This window comes from Colias philodice, chromosome 19, assembly GCF_061535455.1.
Source record: "Colias philodice isolate Cphi_HAF_F1 chromosome 19, ilColPhil1 Martin Lab GWU primary, whole genome shotgun sequence".
In the NCBI taxonomy this organism is placed as follows: Eukaryota; Metazoa; Arthropoda; class Insecta; order Lepidoptera; family Pieridae; genus Colias; species Colias philodice.
In genome coordinates this window covers 5,977,970-5,995,739 of record NC_143104.1, presented here as the reverse complement: position 1 = coordinate 5,995,739, position 17,770 = coordinate 5,977,970, and the positions used below count along the sequence as shown (strand labels likewise).

Genomic DNA, 17,770 nt, shown 5'->3' with positions numbered 1-17,770 from the left:
CAAACAAATTATATTTACTTTTATTTATTGGAACAAATAATATTAAAATAAGATGCAAATACAAAACTCATAGCGATCCGTGTTGAATGTGAATCAAAAATAAGTAGTAAATATATAAATTATAGCTGGGTAAAAAATTAATGATTGGTCCATTCAGAAACGTTTATAAATATTGCCATATTACTTAAATTGCATTCATGTAAAATCGATGTTGCCATCTAAACATGCCATTTTTTTGGCAGAAGTTATTTAGGAAAGAAGGTTTTTGAAATAAAATATAAGTAATGTCTTTAGGTGTTTTTATTTATACATCAATAATAATTTCTTTCTGTGCCTTCGATGATGGGGCTAAAATATCATTATAATCAATGTTAGTTGCACTGCCAACTTGAGCTGCTGCAAGAAGTAAACCTATTGCACCTTCCAATTCACTGACCCTTTTACACACTTCAATTTCAGATTCAATATCTTTTTTTAGTGTTTTATACAAGTACATGTTTTTTTCTGAAAGTAATGACATTCTTGTCTCAAATACATCTATAAAAACATTCGTTACATCAATAACAGTTCTCATTAATCTTGTTTCACCTATGTTTTTCTTCAAAAACTTTAATAATGCTCCTATATTTTTTTCTGGCAATTTGTCTATAGCAACATGTAAAACTTTTCTTCTAAGAAGTTCTTGCATAATAGCAACTGTTTTTTCTGGGTATTTTGTAGCTGTGTATGGTTTTAAGACAACTGACAAAGCATTGGAAAATTCCATTTTCCTCATATGTTTATCAGCCTCTGGTTCTGTTTTAGGTTTAGATTTAGATACAACTACATCAACAGTTTGTTGTGGGTCAATGTGGTCTGGAGCAAACCTGAATATTCCTTTATTTTCAACAGACTGGTTCACTGGTTGTTCTCGTTTTCGTATTGAGATAACACCATCTATCATTCCCACTGCGAGAATATCATCATTTTCTGAAATATCCATACTCAGCACAGCATTTGGAAAATCAATTGTGTGAACAGCTTTGAATGTTGATATATCATAAATTTTAACACGTCTATCTAATGATGCAGACATTAGTCTACTATTATTGTTTGCCAGCCTTAGAGAAGTAACAGTCTTGTGGTGCTGTGAAATATTTGCTAATAATTTTCCACCATTAAATATATCCCATACTTTAATTTCGGTGCCTCCTGCACTAATAAATATTCCACCAGAAGGAAGGAAGAGTACTGACTCAACAGGACTGCCATGGTTTGCTGTTAACACAGTTTCATTGCAACGACAATCATAGAGTTTAACGGCATGGTCGTAACCGCCTGATAAAATAATTTCTGGTGATACAGGACTTGCTGCTCCAGCTCTTATATAATCTGTGTGTTCAGTAAAGCTGGCAATTTTCTCTTCAGTTGCTATATCCCATAGACATACTGATTTATCATCTGAGAAACTGATAACCTTCACTTGGTCCTTTGTGAAAAATGTTCTGTGTACCTAAAAGATAATTTAAATTATTTTCATTATCAAGTTTTGTTTTAGTGGATAAACTGAAAAATGCAATGCTAGTAGAAAATTATTAGTGACTCAGAGTTGTGACTAATTTACAAGAATTGATTTGCAGCATAAACGTAAGATACTAAATCTCAATCTCATTTTATAAATCATTTTCAAGGTAGCGGAACATTCATTTACTACTTCAAATGTCTAAAATTCCATGAATAGCAAATATAATTTTGAATTACTTACAGGCCCAGTATGACCAGTAAAAACTCTAAGAACACTTTTAGACTGAACATCAAATAATTTGACTGCAGCCTCTTCGCTGCCTGCAACAAGCAGTCTCCCATCACCTCGGAAAGTGGCTCCATATGCAGCTTCTACAAATTTTGAAATATTCTTTGCCACAACTTTTGTGATTGGGTCGTATATCTGGAAAAATAAGTTTAAATGGTAATTATGTTGCATTTTGTACGAAAGCTTCTTCATTAGCTGCTATGAAATTGAATCAGTTTTTTAAATCTGTCTATCCATAATAAGACAATTAAAAATATACAAAGTTTTAAACCCATAATATACTTAAAATACAGATAATGAGGCTAAACTGTACAGTAGCTAACAACAAAAAAATTAACGACTCTCAACTCCACACCCTATAATGTACAGTTTTACCAATAACTATTGATTTATGATTATATGTACTATATAAATACAATACACTTAAATATTTTACTACTCACATAAAATACATTTGTTTAAATTTTAAACTAACAGAAGGAAAGAGTAGGTATTTATTTTAAAGTATTTTTATAAACAACAACAGTAAATTATCTACTGTTTTTTATCCAATTTATGGATATAATTGAAATCGAACATAAAACAAATTTTATTCCATAGTCTTACCTGAACTCTGACTGAACATGTTGCAGCAAAATAATGTGGTTCAACTGGGCTAAAGTCAATATAATCTATTGCACCAAATTCCTTTACAAGTACTGGTAACTGAAATAATAAACCGAAATGTTAATATATATTATAGCATCGAAAATGGGTTGGCTTTAGTTAACTGCCGCACGAATTTGTTGGAAATATTTATATTTTTAGTTAGCTAGGTAATGTAAGATTGTAATTCCAAAATATTATCGTTAGGAAACTTGTAGTTTTTTAGTTATTAATTTTTAAAGTTAATAATTTTTTGTGCGAAAAAAGTGCATTTATCCGTTTTGTTGTGCAAAAAAGCGGACCAAGACGTTCCATTTCACTGTACTGTGACTTTACGCTGCGGCCGGCGAGTGCCAAAAGCGATTTTAGGGCGATTCCTACTCAAACAAAAAAAAATCTACGTAGGTAGGTTAAAAAACTATTAAACTTTTATTTTTAATATCCAAATAGGTAGCGAGGAGCGAAGCGACGAGCGTGTTAGGTTTACTCTTGAACTGCCGCACGAGCCGAGCGAGCGAAGCGAGCGTGCCGCGGCAGCGGCCGGCGAGTGCCAGAAGCGACTAAAGGGCGATTCCCACTCAAACAAAAAAGACGTGTGGCACTCGGGGACTGCCGCGGCAAAGCTATTGCATAGCATGCCTTCAAGCCGCACCTCCGTGCCCGTCGGAGTGGGGAGCGTGAGGTTTTTCGTTACGCAATTTCTGGATTCGGTCCCCGCGCTCAAGGCCCGCGATGGAAGCTATGCAATAGCTTTAAAAAAATCTACGTAGGTTAAAAAACTATTAAACTTTTAGTATTCAAATAGGTAGCGAGGAGCGAAGCGACGAGCGTATTAGGTTAACATTTGAAATGCCGCACGAGCCGAGCGAGCGAAGCGAGCGTGCCGCGGCAGCGGCCGGCGAGTGCCAGAAGCGACTTTAGGGCGATTCCCACTCAAATAAAAAAAACTACGTAGGTTTTCACAACTTGTTTGTATTTTATTTATGTATCGTAAAATTTTTGTTACACCAATTCCATACATTTTGAGGTTAGAATAGGAAAATCGATTTTTCTCCAAAACTATTGGTTTCCTAACTTTCCCCTTTTGGTGGGAGGGTCCCCCCCTCCTCCACCCCATCCCCCACCCACAAAAAACCTATAATACGTGCGGCAGTTCTCTAAAGAAACCCCTCGAAAATTGCACAAATTTATGGAAAATAAAAATATCTTACACCAAGTTTCTTCCAGTATATTAAATCTTTTGTGCTGGCAGTCACTGGCTTTTGAAAGACTGCCTTATTTACTTTTTTATATGGATATGATATATGAGCCATATTTTGAAGATTTTATTCAAAGTTTTGAGTAAATGTCTATATTTTAAAAAATTTAAAACAACACCAACATAATCATGCTTCTAGCTAAATAAACTGACTGACATTGTCAAGTGCAACACGTGTTTCTGACATAAGATTTTGACGTATTTGTGTAAGGAATCTCCTACAAAGTAAAAGGTTTATATTTTAACAAATTAATATAAAATATTAGACAAAATTTAAACAGAAAAAAATCCAACAGTACCGTATTTAAGTTAATACTTATGAATTTTAAATTACCTGACAAACCTGGCAGCCCTATGGTACAGCCTTATGTCATTTGTTAAAATTTGACATCAGTTTTGACATACGACTTACGAGTCGACTAGAAATAAATAAGCTTTTTCGAATTTATGTAAGAAATAGTAGCCTATATTACTTTTAAAATCAACATCTGAACACAAAAAGTCAGCATGTTTAAATTATTGAGTCGTCATGGTCGTCGGAGTGGTATAATTAACATATTTTGTGAAAAGAAGATTGAGGTTAGAAAAGTAAAGGTTTATTACGCCTATTCCTCAGCTGGTTCTATTAGATTTGCCTCTACCGGTACAGAAGTTGTTAAGCCTACAAATGTTATTGAAAATATACCAGAACCGCCGCCCGTGCCTGACCCCTCAACATTTGAACAAGTATCCGAAGCTGTTCAGACGTTGGCTGCGAATGGAGAACCCACATTTGCCAGTTTAGGCCTTGGTGGGTGGGGACCAGTGGGTATTATTCAAAATTGTATGGAATATTTGCATGTGACCCTTGATGTCCCTTGGTGGGGAGCGATTGTTTGCGGTACAATAGTGGTGAGAGCGTTAATGTTTCCCCTTGTTATTTTATCACAAAGAAATTCAGCAATAATGAATAATTATCTACCAGAAATACAAACACTTCAATTAAAGATGACACAAGCTAGACAGACTGGAAATCAATTAGAGGCAGCTCGATATGCACAAGAGATGATGCGGTTTATGAAGGAGAGAGGATTAAACCCGTTAAAGAATCTTCTTCCTCCTTTAGCACAAGCACCTCTGTTTATATCATTCTTTATGGGTTTGAGAGGTATGGCCAACTGTCCCGTTGAGAGTATGATGCACGGTGGACTTTGGTGGTTTGCTGATTTAACAGTACCTGATCAATATTTTATTCTTCCCATAATCACCAGTGCAACCATGTGGTTAACCATTGAAGTGGGTGTTGACGGTGGCAGATTAGATGCTCAGAATATGCAAGTAATGAGATACGTGCTCAGAGCCATACCTGTTGTTATGTTGCCATTCACAATTAACTTCCCAGGTGCCATTCTTGTCTATTGGTGTTCTACAAACTTCATATCACTTTGTCAAGTTGGTTTCCTCAAGATGCCACGTGTGAGAGAGTACTTTAAAATACCAGCAATCATTAAACATTCACCAGAAAACCTACCAATTAAGAAAAAGGGTTTTGTAGCCGGAGCCAAAGAATCATGGACTAACATTAAATTATCTAGGGACTTAGCAGATAGACAAAGAGTAGATGAAATGATTTTCACAAAAGCTGGTAAAGGACCCTTGCAAAAGACGTACAAATTTGATCCTAAGAAATTGACAAATGTACAAGCAAAATCTAAGTAGGCGATATTGTAGTATTAGTGTTAGTTAATGTATTATAATATAAATAAAATTATTATAAATTCCATATATATTTGTTTCTTTATGGCATTGTCATTTTAGTATGTAATATACTTTTAAAGTACCGTACTACATATTTACATTACAAATTATACAAGCTTTTGATTTAGATCGAAAACATAGAACTGCTAAGTATGTTATTTTAATGTTTACATAATATTATAAAACTTTGTTAGTACAGTAACCTGCAACATCATGACACGAATGCACTATCGTTGTCGGCAATTTCGGCAATTTGTTTTAAAAATAAACTGTAAACAGTCTTCATCTCGAGTCTGTGTCACAGAAGAATAAGTAAACAGGTAATCAGTTACTGGTAGAGTGCATGGAAGCACGAACCTGTGAATCTGAATCACAATTTTTAATCAAGTTCTACATAATATATTATGTTCCTGATAAACAGAAAATTCCCTCGTGTATTTTGTGATTCCAAAACAAACTCGATAATTCTACTTAAATCTTTTTTCCTGCTAGCGTCATGTACGAGGACTTATGTATGTATATCTATTATTGTTATCTTTGATGTCGAATACTAGAATACTAGTAAGTGGTAATCTTTTGCACGTTTATATCTTTATTTTAGAGTTTATACCATTAGGTACTAGCTGCGCTTCGCGGTTTCACTAGCGTGGCTCCGCTCCTGTAGGTCTTAGTGTAATGATATTAAAATATAGCCTTCCTCGATAAATGGGCTAACACCGAAATAATTTTTCAAATCGGACCAGTTGTTCCTGAGATTAGCGCGTTCAAACAAACAAACTTTTCAGCTTTATAATATTAGTATAGATACATGGGTACATGGCAACAAGAGTGATTTTGAATAACGAAGTTATAGGTACTTAGGTTCTTTTAAAGATATAACTATCGCGTTTACAAAATCTTACTCGTATGATGATATTATTAAGTAAATACTGTTACCACAACAATAAAAAAAATATACATAGGTCATATTAATTTTTGTAACTGCGACTCTGAGATAAATTGAGACACGAAGATATACCTACCCTCAAAATAAATGACAAGTCAAACTGCGTTAAAAACAACCGACTTCAAACTTGCACTTGCAACATTTACAAATACAGACAAAAATGCTCATAAAATAAAAACTACTGGGCCTATCCGAATAAAATTTTTATGGGACCAATTCGACACCATCCCGCATCGAACAAAAAAAGAATCACGTAAATCGGTTCAAAAACCACGGAGTAATCGGTGTACATACATAAAAAAAAAAACATACCGGCCGAATTGATAACCTCCTCCTTTTTTTTGAAGTCGGAAAGTCAGCAATATCTACGTTGGTGTAGGTACGTATGTACGGTTTCATCATACAAACAATATTTTAGTTGTGTTATTATAGACCTAAAATTTTAATAAGTCACTCGGGTTATGAATTCCCGACCTACTTTGTTTTCGCTTTCCCGGGTTTGTATTTACTTTTCGCATTTAATTGTACACTGTGCCATAATAAGCTTTTGTTAACCAATTGAGCTTACGACTTTTTGAGTACATTATATAATATGTATATATTGTAATAACTTAATGCTTCATACAGCGGGTACTTAGGTCGGATATCTTCATTATGCATCCATACTTAGGTACAAGTACTTAGTACGACTACCTACTTGTTTCGTTTGCGACTTGTCCGAGTATTTTTGCTCGCAATTTCTGGACTGTTTTTTTTTCAATAAGAGTAGGTAGCCATAAGCCAATGTTATATTAGAAAACATAATTTATCTACCAGAAAAATAAGTATGTAGATATACGTACCTAATAGGTAGATGGTCAGTAAAAAGGTCCTTAATGTTCTTGTTTAGAGTTTTATATAAATAAACAATAGTATTAAATACCTAACGATAATATTCCTAAACGCAACAGTATTAATTAAAAGATAATAAGTTTTCTTAATAATATGCAAAAGGTTTCGCACATAACTTAAACACAACTGACTTTAATAATAAGTCAAATAACACCAAAAAGTGAATTGGGACTATAGTCCATTGAATAAAAAGTTCTAGAGTGCGTGAGTTAGTAACGTAAGATGTTTCTTCGGAAACATGTCAAGAGTCCCTAGGTAATAAACATACTAAAACCCCGGGCCACTAGGAGGAGCCCCGGAGTGGGGGGAGGGGGGAAATGGGTCCATTTTTTCATTTTTCGCTTAAATCTCAAAAACGGTACATGTTAGAGAAAAACTTTCAAGGAAAAGTTGAAAGGCCATAAAATTATCTACAAGTTTTACCTGAATCATTTTTTCCTATATTCTACCGTTTCTGAGTTATACGCAGTAAAACATGATTTTGGCTCAAACAATTTCCACATCAATCGATCAAAAAATATTTCTTTCTTCCAAAAAACTCAAATGTGCAACTTGTGACCGGTACTGATAGATTGCTCTTAATTAGGTCTATAATTGGTAAAATAAACACATTCCTCCATGGAAGCCTTTAGGAGGAATCGATTGTCAAAATATTATATTATGGTAGTTTGAGTTACTGAACTTGATCTTTTTATTTTTTTCTTCCAAAAAACTCAAAAGTGCAACTTGTGACCGGTACAGATAGATTGCTCATAATTGGGTCTATCATTGATAAAAATACCAGATTCCACCACGGAGGCGTTTACGGGGCATTGAATTTTATTAGGGTAGTTACGATACTTGAACTTTTTATTTTTTTTCTCCAAAAAAACTCAAAAGTGCAACTTGTGACCGATACTGATAGATTGCTCTTAATTAGGTCTATAATTGGTAAAATAAACACATTCCTCCATGCAAGCCTTTAGGAGGAATCGATTGTCAAAATACTATATTAGGGTAGTTTGAGTTACTGAACTTGATCTTTTTATTTTTTTCTTTCAAAAAACTCAAAAGTGCAACTTGTGACCGGTACTGTTAGATTGCTCTTAATTAGGTCTATAATTGGTAAAATAAACACATTCCTCCATGGAAGCCTTTAGGAGGAATCGATTGTCAAAATACTATATTAGGGTAGTTTGAGTTACTGAACTTGATCTTTTTATTTTTTTCTTCCAAAAAACTCAAAAGTGCAACTTGTGACCGGTACAGATAGATTGCTCATAATAAGGTCTATCATTGATAAAAATACTAGATTCCACCACGGAGGCGTTTACGGTGAATTGAATTTTATTAGGGTAGATACGATACTTGAACTTTTTATTTTTTTTCTTCCAAAAAAACTCAAAAGTGCAACTTGTGACCAGTACCGATAGATTGCTCATAATTAGTTCTATCATTGATAAAAAAACCAGATTCCACCATGGAGGCGTTTAGGAGGTATTGAATTTTATTAGGGTAGTTACGATACATGAACTTTTTAACTAACTACCCTAATAAAATTCAATTCCCCGTAAACGCCTCCATGGTGGAATCTGGTATTTTTATCAATGATAGACCTAATTATGAGCAATCTATCTGTTACGGTCACAAGTTGCACTTTTGAGCTTTTTGGAAGAAAAAAAATAAAAAGTTCATGTATCGTAACTACCCTGATAAAATTCAATTCCCCGTAAACGCCTCCGTGGTGGAATCTGGTATTTTTAGCAATGATAGACCTAATTATGAGCAATCTATCTGTACCAGTCACAAGTTGCACTTTTGAGTTTTTTGGAAGAAAAAAATAAAAAGATCAAGTTCAGTAACTCAAACTGCCCTAATATAATATTTTGACAATCGATTCCTCCTAAAGGCTTCCATGGAGGAATGTGTTTATTTTACCAATTATAGACCTAATTAAGAGCAATCTATCAGTACTGGTCACAAGTTGCACATTTGAGTTTTTTTGGAAGAAAGAAATATTTTTTGATCGATTGATGTGGAAATTGTTTGAGCCAAAATCATGTTTTACTGCGTATAACTCAGAAACGGTAGGATATAGGAAAAAATGATTAAGGTACAACTTGTAGATAATTTTATGGCCTTTCAACTTTTCCTTGAAAGTTTTTCTCTAACATGTACCGTTTTTGAGATTTAAGCGAAAAATGAAAAAATGGACCCATTTCCCCCCTCCCCCCACTCCGGGGCTCCTCCTAGTGGCCCGGGGTTTTAGTATGTGTATTACCTAGGGACTCTTGACATGTTTCCGAAGAAACATCTTACGTTACTAACTCACGCACTCTAAACCCCCCTTGGAGGGACTCATTCAATAGACTACTAGTAAAAACATCAACTCTGTAGGAATGTTTTCGACGGAAATAATAATGAAGGGGAAACCATTGCCGTTCGAACAAAGCAAAGAGCTCAAAGGCTGAATACTTAGGACGCAATTACAGATGTTGGAGCGAACGTCGAGGGTACAACTTTATTAACCCTGTAGGGACCAATCTGAAGCTATTGTTATTCAATTTAAATAACACTCTCTATTGGATACATTTAAATTTAAGCTTCAGTGTATTCATGTTAGATGGTTTCATCAAATTGAATAGCGTTAGCCGTTAAGTAATTTGAATTAGTTTTGGTATTCAATATTTTTGGTATTCAATATTTTTTAATTAATTTCTTAATTATAAAAACGACCTACGTTCCGTCCTAGGTTTTATTTCAGAAAGATCTTGCCCGCTTCTTTAGTTAATGTATTAGCCTAATTATTTTGAATTTTCATTTATTCTATCAAGATGTAGTTTTTTTCATTCAGAAATACGCGATAGCCAATATTAAAAATAGTTAACTAAAAAAAATACCGTTGAAAAACCATCAATTTAAACAAATAGAGTTATGTAAGAAAGGTTTGTGAATTATGTATAATAATAGAGGTGTATGAGCAGCTCTATGTACAATATTATTATTTGGATTCTATATAGGTACTAAGTAATGTTATCATGTAAAGTGGCTTACTATCTTCTATCGGATTGGTGTGAAGTTTAGATAATAGCAGCACTTGGTCATAATTAAATAGCACTGCTATTGTGTTGTGGTTGCACTGACATAATAAACTGACAACAATCAAATCAAATCAAATCAAATCAAATCAAATCATTTATTTATTTCTCCTCACAATTCCCAATCACATAAATTAATCTACATGCATACAAAATTATCAAACAATAAGCTGGAGTTGGAGGAGCTGGTGTCTGAAATGGGTTTTAACCGGTATCACAGATCACCACATGCAAGACGTACGAACTACGAACATAGGTAGCTACAGCTATCACTATCTTCAGGTAGGTATATATTAAGATCTTCCTATATGTATAAGATCCAGAAAACTTCCCGTTCTACGTATATAATAATATCTTTATAAGTATAGGCACTAGGCAGGTAGGAACGGCCCCTCGCGGACGTGTATCGCCACGTCTCGGCGTCCAAGTTACTTGGGCTCAACCCATCCTATGAGGAGGTTGAGCAGTGGAGGGATGAGGCCGTCGAACGGCGGTTCCGGGAGTGGGAACGCCGGCTCGAAGAGCCCAGCGCTGGAGAGCGGACGGTCGCAGCAATTCGACCGGTGCTGCGAGAGTGGTGCGACAGGCGGCATGGGGCCATAACCTTCCGCCTTACACAGGTACTGTCCGGGCACGGTTGTTTCGGGCGGTATCTGTGCAAAGTCGCGAGGAGGGAGCCCAGCATGGCTTGCCATTGGTGCGCCTGCCCGGAGGACACGGCAGATCATACTCTTGCCGTGTGCCCCGCGTGGGCCGAGCCTCGTGCTCGCTTGGTCGCGGTCGTCGGGTCGGATCTCTCTCTGCCTTCCATAGTTCGTGCAATGGTGGGCAGCGACAGATCCTGGCGCGCGGTGATCACGTTCTCTGAGGACGTGATCTCGCGGAAAGAGGAGGCTGAGCGGGACCGCGAGAGGGATCCTCACGCGGACCCGATCCGGCGCCGACGCCCTATTGGGCGTCGTCGTCGTGTTGCGGCTGATTTACGCGGCCGCAACCAGCCTCCCTAACGAGGGGAGCCGGGCGATGGAGCGGGGATTTAGTCCATCGTCCGGAGAGATGTGGTGGCGTGAGACGTGTTCCGCTCACGCCGCCCCATGAGGTTAGAGCTGGTTGGCTCACAATTTGTTTTGGCCCGGCGACGGGCAGCCGCTGACGGGGTCACGGAAGAATTCTACCATACCCGTGGCCCCGTCGTTGATGCGGCTTGACGGAACACAGTGGGGTTTTGGTCGGTAGGAATCCGACATAACCCACGGCCCCTTCCCCGGAGGCCGTGGGTATCTATGCAAGATTTCCCCACTTAAAAAAAAAAAAAAAAAAAAAAAAGGTAGGAACGGCCCGCATTTATGATTTATTTGTTGAACATTCGCAACGGGAAAACATTACTATTTTAACGTGATATATATTCCACATGCTGAGTGACAAATGGAGATAGGATATAGTTGAAACTACGTGCAATATAAATACGTAGATTTAATTTACTCAAATGGCTAACACGGTTTACGCGTAGCGTGAAACATATTTCTAGTTCGAGATCATTGTTGTTGCTGAAATAGGAACAAGTATTTCGTGAACAAGGTGGTACACAAATTTGTGTAAAAAGCTTTTTTGTATCTATAGGTATGTGTGTGCGTTTAGAACTTACATGTATAATGTATATTGCTAAATAGATTATTAAAACTTTATATGTACCTACCATGTAAACGACGAGGAAAAGTGTTCCGTTTTACTTTTTTTCATACCTACTACAAAAATCCGTAAATATCCTGACAATATTGTTACAGAGTTTAATAATATTTTCGTAGCTCACAGGTAAGGCTTATTGTTGGAACTTAAGGGATTTGTCCAACATTCTCAATTTGAGCGTCTGCTGGCAACACTTCCCAGAAATACGAGTTTTATATCCAACTTTATTGCCGAAGTATATCATTTTTCAGCTTAAAAGTTGCAACGATTGCCTTTACATTATATTAACACAATTTAAAAAGATGCGAATAAAACTAGCAAACAACTTTTTTTTCATTTTCAGCAACTTATACATTTTAGACTTAGTGTTTTTATACAGTTTTAATACATCAAGTACCTATCAATAAAAATCTTATTAACACAACAATAATATTAACTTCAACGTCAACTTAAGTACGTAACTGAGTCCTTTTTAATCGATTTTGACCAACTTCAAACGGATTTGATTATATTTTGAAGGTACATATCAAGGATAGTGACAATAAAATAATTTCATGAGGTTTTTTTTTATCAAGCGTGTCTTTTAAGGATATTTTTTTTATATTACATATTTTAAATGCTATCACAAATCCCATCCTAATATTCCATAGCTATTGTAAGGATACAATGATGATTTTGATCTCCATTATTATTTTATATTCAAGTGTTACTTTTTAAAAACACAGGCGACGCAAGCTTAAGTCACTATAAATTAAAAGCTTTAAATAAATTAGTTCATAATGAACTTAATTACTTTTGGTAATTATGCCTAACTGTTAATTGAGATTTAGTGTAAACGTTTTCATTAAATTAGAAATATGTAAGAGAGGTCTTTCAGGTCTCATTTCTTTGTACAGGTGAGCTTATAATAATATTGGCTTAAGGAAAATTACTGGACAATATTAAGGAGCGATTTATTACAAATATAACTGTGTCTATTTCCATAACTATCGAGGTCTATCTGAGCACGTACGATGTGATTTGTTTCCGACCCTCTAATAACGAACCCTGGTCCGAGATATTATCTATATTGGTATGAATATTGGGCGATGGCTTCAATACACTAGCAGTTTATTGCGCTAATTACGATCGTGGTTAGGGGTCATGTGGGAGTAGATCAAGCATCCTTTGATACTAGGTAATTGACGGACCTTGTGAACATCAATTTATTGGAGAGATTATTATTTATCGCCCTTAGTCGATCGTATAGTTTTATGTTATGGTTATACATGAATCGTTACACTAATTAAGTAGGTACATGCGATATATCTACCTACAGTTAACATTTATGGTTGAAGTAATTTTCATTTTAATGTTCGAACGTGATATGATTATAATACCTAAGTTAATACCTAAGTGTTTGTATTAATAACGCATATTTTAAACTTTTTATTATAATTTATAGGTTCCCACTCATAATTATTACTAAATATATGAAAAAAGATAATTAATTTCCTTTTGAACTCGATTTAGCATTGAATTATTGGTAATTAGAATTGAATAGAATTACTAGTATTCCTATTGAAAGCCATATTTTCTATGAACAGAATATTATATTCTATCGGTTCGTAATGAAGTAATCAAGGTGGTTATTCCGTCAATTGGTGCTATTCAATGCCTGAAGTGAAATGACTAGTGTACCGCGGGAAACACGCAAACGACTCCATTTGTCTGAGAGCAGTCGTTTGCTAAAATAAATTATCTTCAGGGGAGTTGTTAAACGAAAACGACATCCAAACGTAGGTAATCGCACTGAACTGCTCTGAACTATTAATCAATTTAAAGTGGAATGGATGAAAACGATCAAGTTGAAGTCTGGATTTGGAATCAGCGTGGATTAGGATTTCTATGTTATTCGTAATACCTAAGTTGAGCTCACGAGATTGGGCACTATTGAGATGAGGTGTACCTGGAATTCTGTATCCGTTATTTGAAACTATTCATCTAGTAAACTTGTTAATTAATAGCGAAGGGAATAGGTCATATTATATTCTAGGTATATGTTGTACAAGGGATACCTACGTTCATGTTTTTAACGCTTCTTTTGATTTTGGATTCACGTGAAAATAAAGTAAAATATTAATAGTTGCACAAACCAGTTCCTACAGAACAATTTTCTCGTATATAATTATTTTGTCAAGCATTGTTACATTGCACAATGATGAACCTTATTTTAGGAGCATGAAGCCCTATTCAGACTGTTATAGTTCGCTGGCCAAATTTGCTAAGGATTGTGCAGAACACGTATTTCAATAGTAGAATTAAAGTTTAAGCGCTATACATTGTAATGTAAACAATAAACACGAAAGCTCCTTAACAGTTGCGCGTTCATCTCTAGCATGCATGCTTGCGCTGCGACGTCTGACAAGTAAGTAATGTAGAAGTTCCGTTCTCGCTGAAATTCGCCGAGGAATTCTCCTTTTAAAAGCTACTTCTTCCAAGAAGGCTTCACGTACAACAAATAAATGCTAGTGAACGATAAGTAGTTTTAATTCCGTGAATCCGGAGTAATTTTCGGTTTACATTTTTGTCGGTCTAGATGTTTTCAGAGATTAACGTTCAAGCGGCAATTGTGATACAGTGAAAAGCAATTGTATGTTTATTTTATACTGGGATTACATTTCTGTAATCTCTGAATAATTTTTTAATATCCCATAATTACACAGACGTAAATGCTTCATATTAATGTTTAAATATTATATTTTATTGCCCAAATTGCTTTTTCTTATATCTGAGGCCAGAAATTATTGTAGAGATGTTCAAAATTGTGTTGCATATCGTTATTTATGTAACTGAGTTATTAGTGAATTCCTTAAAACAAGTCATTTTTTTTAAATAAACCTTCCAACTGTATGTGTTTTGTAATTTCATTAAACCGATTTGCAAACAATTTTTTGCGGAACCCATCTTCGCTGTATAACAAAATAATTATTTAAGTGTAAGTAGTCTTGTATCTTGACTTCCACCCTTCACTTATCTGTAAACAAATATATTTTCAAAGTTTCTTGAATACAAATTAGCCAGTCGATGCAATATCCAAGAATGATGTGACGTTTTGAGCGTTCCAACGTTAAAAATGTTCGGAATTTCTCATTTAGAAATGATTATACGTTGTTGCGCTTCAATATTCCGTTGGGAGCCGTATTTTATTCGCGTTAACTGTCGCAGTTTAAATTTGATTCAATATCCTGTTTTATTGTGCTATTACAGGAAAATGTAACTGGAATTATTCGTTACTTACTTCAAACAAATAGCATGTGGATCGAGGTATTATAATATGTCGCGTGAATTCTAATGATCCTATATGAGAGAGGCGTGGGACAGTAATATAATAAAATGTAAATAAGTTAGGTTAATAATCAATATGCAAATAGGTAGGTACTATAAATTTGCTTAAATATTACATAAATTACAATAAAATATATACATGTCACAATTTTTTTCACAATGAAATATAACGAAAAATATATTAAAAATCTGGTAAATTATTGAAACTGTCATGACAAATGAAAAGCGGGAAAACTAAGCTAGTGTCGTATATGGGTTTGAAATATAGCAATGAAAGCCACCTGGGGGCCGCGACAAATGCATACATCCATCATGACCTACAGCTATAATGGCCTCTTTGAATTATACCTTTATATATATCCGGTAAATAGTTTGCTAAAAATCTTAATAAACGTCTACATTTATTATTTTAAATACGAAAAAAATATTATAAATGCGGGTATGTAACATTCGTCAAGTTTTAGTCGTATAGTGTTATAATGATAACTACCTACATACTTATAATTTGAGTAATTTTCATCGAACTCATCAATTATTATTCATCTTTATATTGGGATACATAAAGACTAATTGCCGTAATGCTTTTTAAAAATTGTTTGATTTGATATAACATACCTACTATAAAAATAGAGAACGTTCTATTCGTTTATAAAAACATAGAGTCATTTTCAATTGCTAATTATTTTAGACAGGTTATTATTATAAATGACTGAATTTAACGTATACAAGATAAGATGGATTAATTAGGTATATATTATTATTGTTAAGTTTCCTTGGAATTGGTTCTACTCGGTGCTCTATATTATCCGAACTTCAGTTGAATCAGTGTTAATCGCTGAAATTATGTAAACTTAAGACCAGATTATCCTATATTATATGCAAGTAGTTATATCAGTATAATTTATACTTAATGTTCGAAGCAATGGAATAAATCAAAAACACAGTATGAGTGTATAAATTATTCCAAGATTGTTGAATATTTGTGTACATCAGAGAATTAGCCCACCCACATACCGAATCTCTTTATTAATATACTGTACTGTAAATAAAGTGTGCTGCATGTCATACCTATTTTTTCATAAGAAATGTATTTTACGTAAACAGTATGAAGACATAACAACTTTATCTTATTTCACAGTAACACTGCAAACATTCACATTATTCCATTAAAACATATTCTTTAACGTTAATCGCATTGGTTTAACGTTAAATAACATTTCAAAGAAGTGAAAAAACAAAATATGTAAATGCAGCACAATTTCTTTATTAGTACATCTAAATACTTTTGTTAGACTACACCGCGTCGGACAAGAGATTCTTAACAAGGACGAAGAAAAAATAAAGGAAAACTCGAGACTGGCGTACAATTATTTAATGAATTCGCAATTTGCATACCGACGGCGTCACTTAGAAGAACGAGGATGTATATAGAGCTGATATTCAACATTTTAACCTAATTTAACCTGACCTGTAAGCAAAAAGTTAGAAATGTATTCCGGATACCAATTATAATGGATATAATTAATGAAAGGACTGAGTATTTTCAATGTCATGGGAGATATGGCATAAGTAGATATATTTACACAAAGGCGGTATAAGTTACTTTTTAACTCGTTTTTTCAACGCATTTTCTTTCATTTATATCAAAAGGTGCCACAATCCCAACTCCAGATGATATAAAATCGGCGACGCAAAAGTCGTTCTGTAATCGCGCTCTTGTCTACTATTATTGGTGTCCCTTTTGTTCTTAAATTAAAGACTATTGACCTTAACTTTTTCTTTGTCCACGCCTGCCGTTCCACTATTAGTGTCTTTAGAAGTAGTTCTCTGAAGTAATTAGAAGGAATGCTTCCGTAAACGAGCATCGCTTCGTCTGTATTTTTTGTCTGAATTTTTCGGTTACGTGTTTCTTAAAGCTCAAAATTAACACTTTTTTTCTACTTTACTCAAGTACGACACTTAAATACGTAGATCTGATTATGAAGAATTGTAGAGTGAGACTTCATCCAGAAGAATACATTTCAGGACAAAATTGTATATGTACTTTTGCCTACATCGTCTACACATCTTCAGATGAAAAAAAAATATCTTGTCTTAGAAATTGTTGAATATACAAGTATAATATAACTAGTCTCAATGTAAGTTTCCACAATTATAAACGCAAGATTTCAGAGACTGAAATTTATCGTGGTTCCTTGGGATTTGTGAAAAGGGATGAATGTCAAAAATACTTAGTTGTAATTCATTTACGCCCAGACAGATATCGTTCATTATTTTCGTGAAAATTTATTCTGAAGATTCATGTTCATGGTCATCAGTTTATTTTTGGTTCTAGACACTAGATTAAGCTGGTTTAATCTTTTGTAATAATTATTGCGAAATGAATTGAAGTTACATAAATAAAACTGGGG

The 17,770-nt window shown here is 34.6% G+C and overlaps 3 protein-coding genes across 3 annotated transcripts; 2 read left to right on the top strand and 1 right to left on the bottom strand.

Moving 5' to 3' along the window:
* Positions 1-270: 270 nt before the first annotated feature.
* On the bottom strand, positions 271-3,863 carry LOC149479986 (U3 small nucleolar RNA-associated protein 15 homolog). Its single transcript, XM_089707680.1, has 4 exons — positions 3,649-3,863; positions 2,399-2,497; positions 1,745-1,927; positions 271-1,492 (listed from the first exon to the last, which is right to left on the bottom strand). Exons 1-4 carry the CDS (start codon positions 3,748-3,750, stop codon positions 305-307), a joined length of 1,572 nt encoding a protein of 523 aa, XP_089563806.1. The 5' UTR covers positions 3,751-3,863; the 3' UTR covers positions 271-304.
* Positions 3,804-5,457, top strand: OXA1L (OXA1L mitochondrial inner membrane protein). Its single transcript, XM_089707681.1, has one exon. It carries the CDS (start codon positions 4,203-4,205, stop codon positions 5,391-5,393), a length of 1,191 nt encoding a protein of 396 aa, XP_089563807.1. The 5' UTR covers positions 3,804-4,202; the 3' UTR covers positions 5,394-5,457.
* Positions 5,458-10,489: 5,032 nt separating this feature from the next.
* LOC149479984 (uncharacterized) lies at positions 10,490-11,353 on the top strand. Its single transcript, XM_089707650.1, has 2 exons — positions 10,490-10,576; positions 10,805-11,353. Exons 1-2 carry the CDS (start codon positions 10,490-10,492, stop codon positions 11,351-11,353), a joined length of 636 nt encoding a protein of 211 aa, XP_089563776.1.
* Positions 11,354-17,770: the final 6,417 nt, after the last annotated feature.

What these genes read in the sequence shown, in the direction of transcription:
- LOC149479986 (XM_089707680.1), bottom strand. Translation starts at nt 3,750, where the DNA reads ATGGCTCATATATCATATCCATATAAAAAAGTAAATAAGGCAGTCTTT. An exon ending in TATACTGGAAGAAACTTGGT is followed by an intron (nt 2,498 to 3,648) that starts GTAAGATATTTT and finishes TTATTATTTCAG; the next exon opens with TTACCAGTACTTGTAAAGGA. An exon ending in CATGTTCAGTCAGAGTTCAG is followed by an intron (nt 1,928 to 2,398) that starts GTAAGACTATGG and finishes TTATTTTTCCAG; the next exon opens with ATATACGACCCAATCACAAA.
- OXA1L (XM_089707681.1), top strand. Translation starts at nt 4,203, where the DNA reads ATGTTTAAATTATTGAGTCGTCATGGTCGTCGGAGTGGTATAATTAAC.
- LOC149479984 (XM_089707650.1), top strand. Translation starts at nt 10,490, where the DNA reads ATGCATACAAAATTATCAAACAATAAGCTGGAGTTGGAGGAGCTGGTG. An exon ending in GGTATCACAGATCACCACAT is followed by an intron (nt 10,577 to 10,804) that starts GCAAGACGTACG and finishes TCCTATGAGGAG; the next exon opens with GTTGAGCAGTGGAGGGATGA.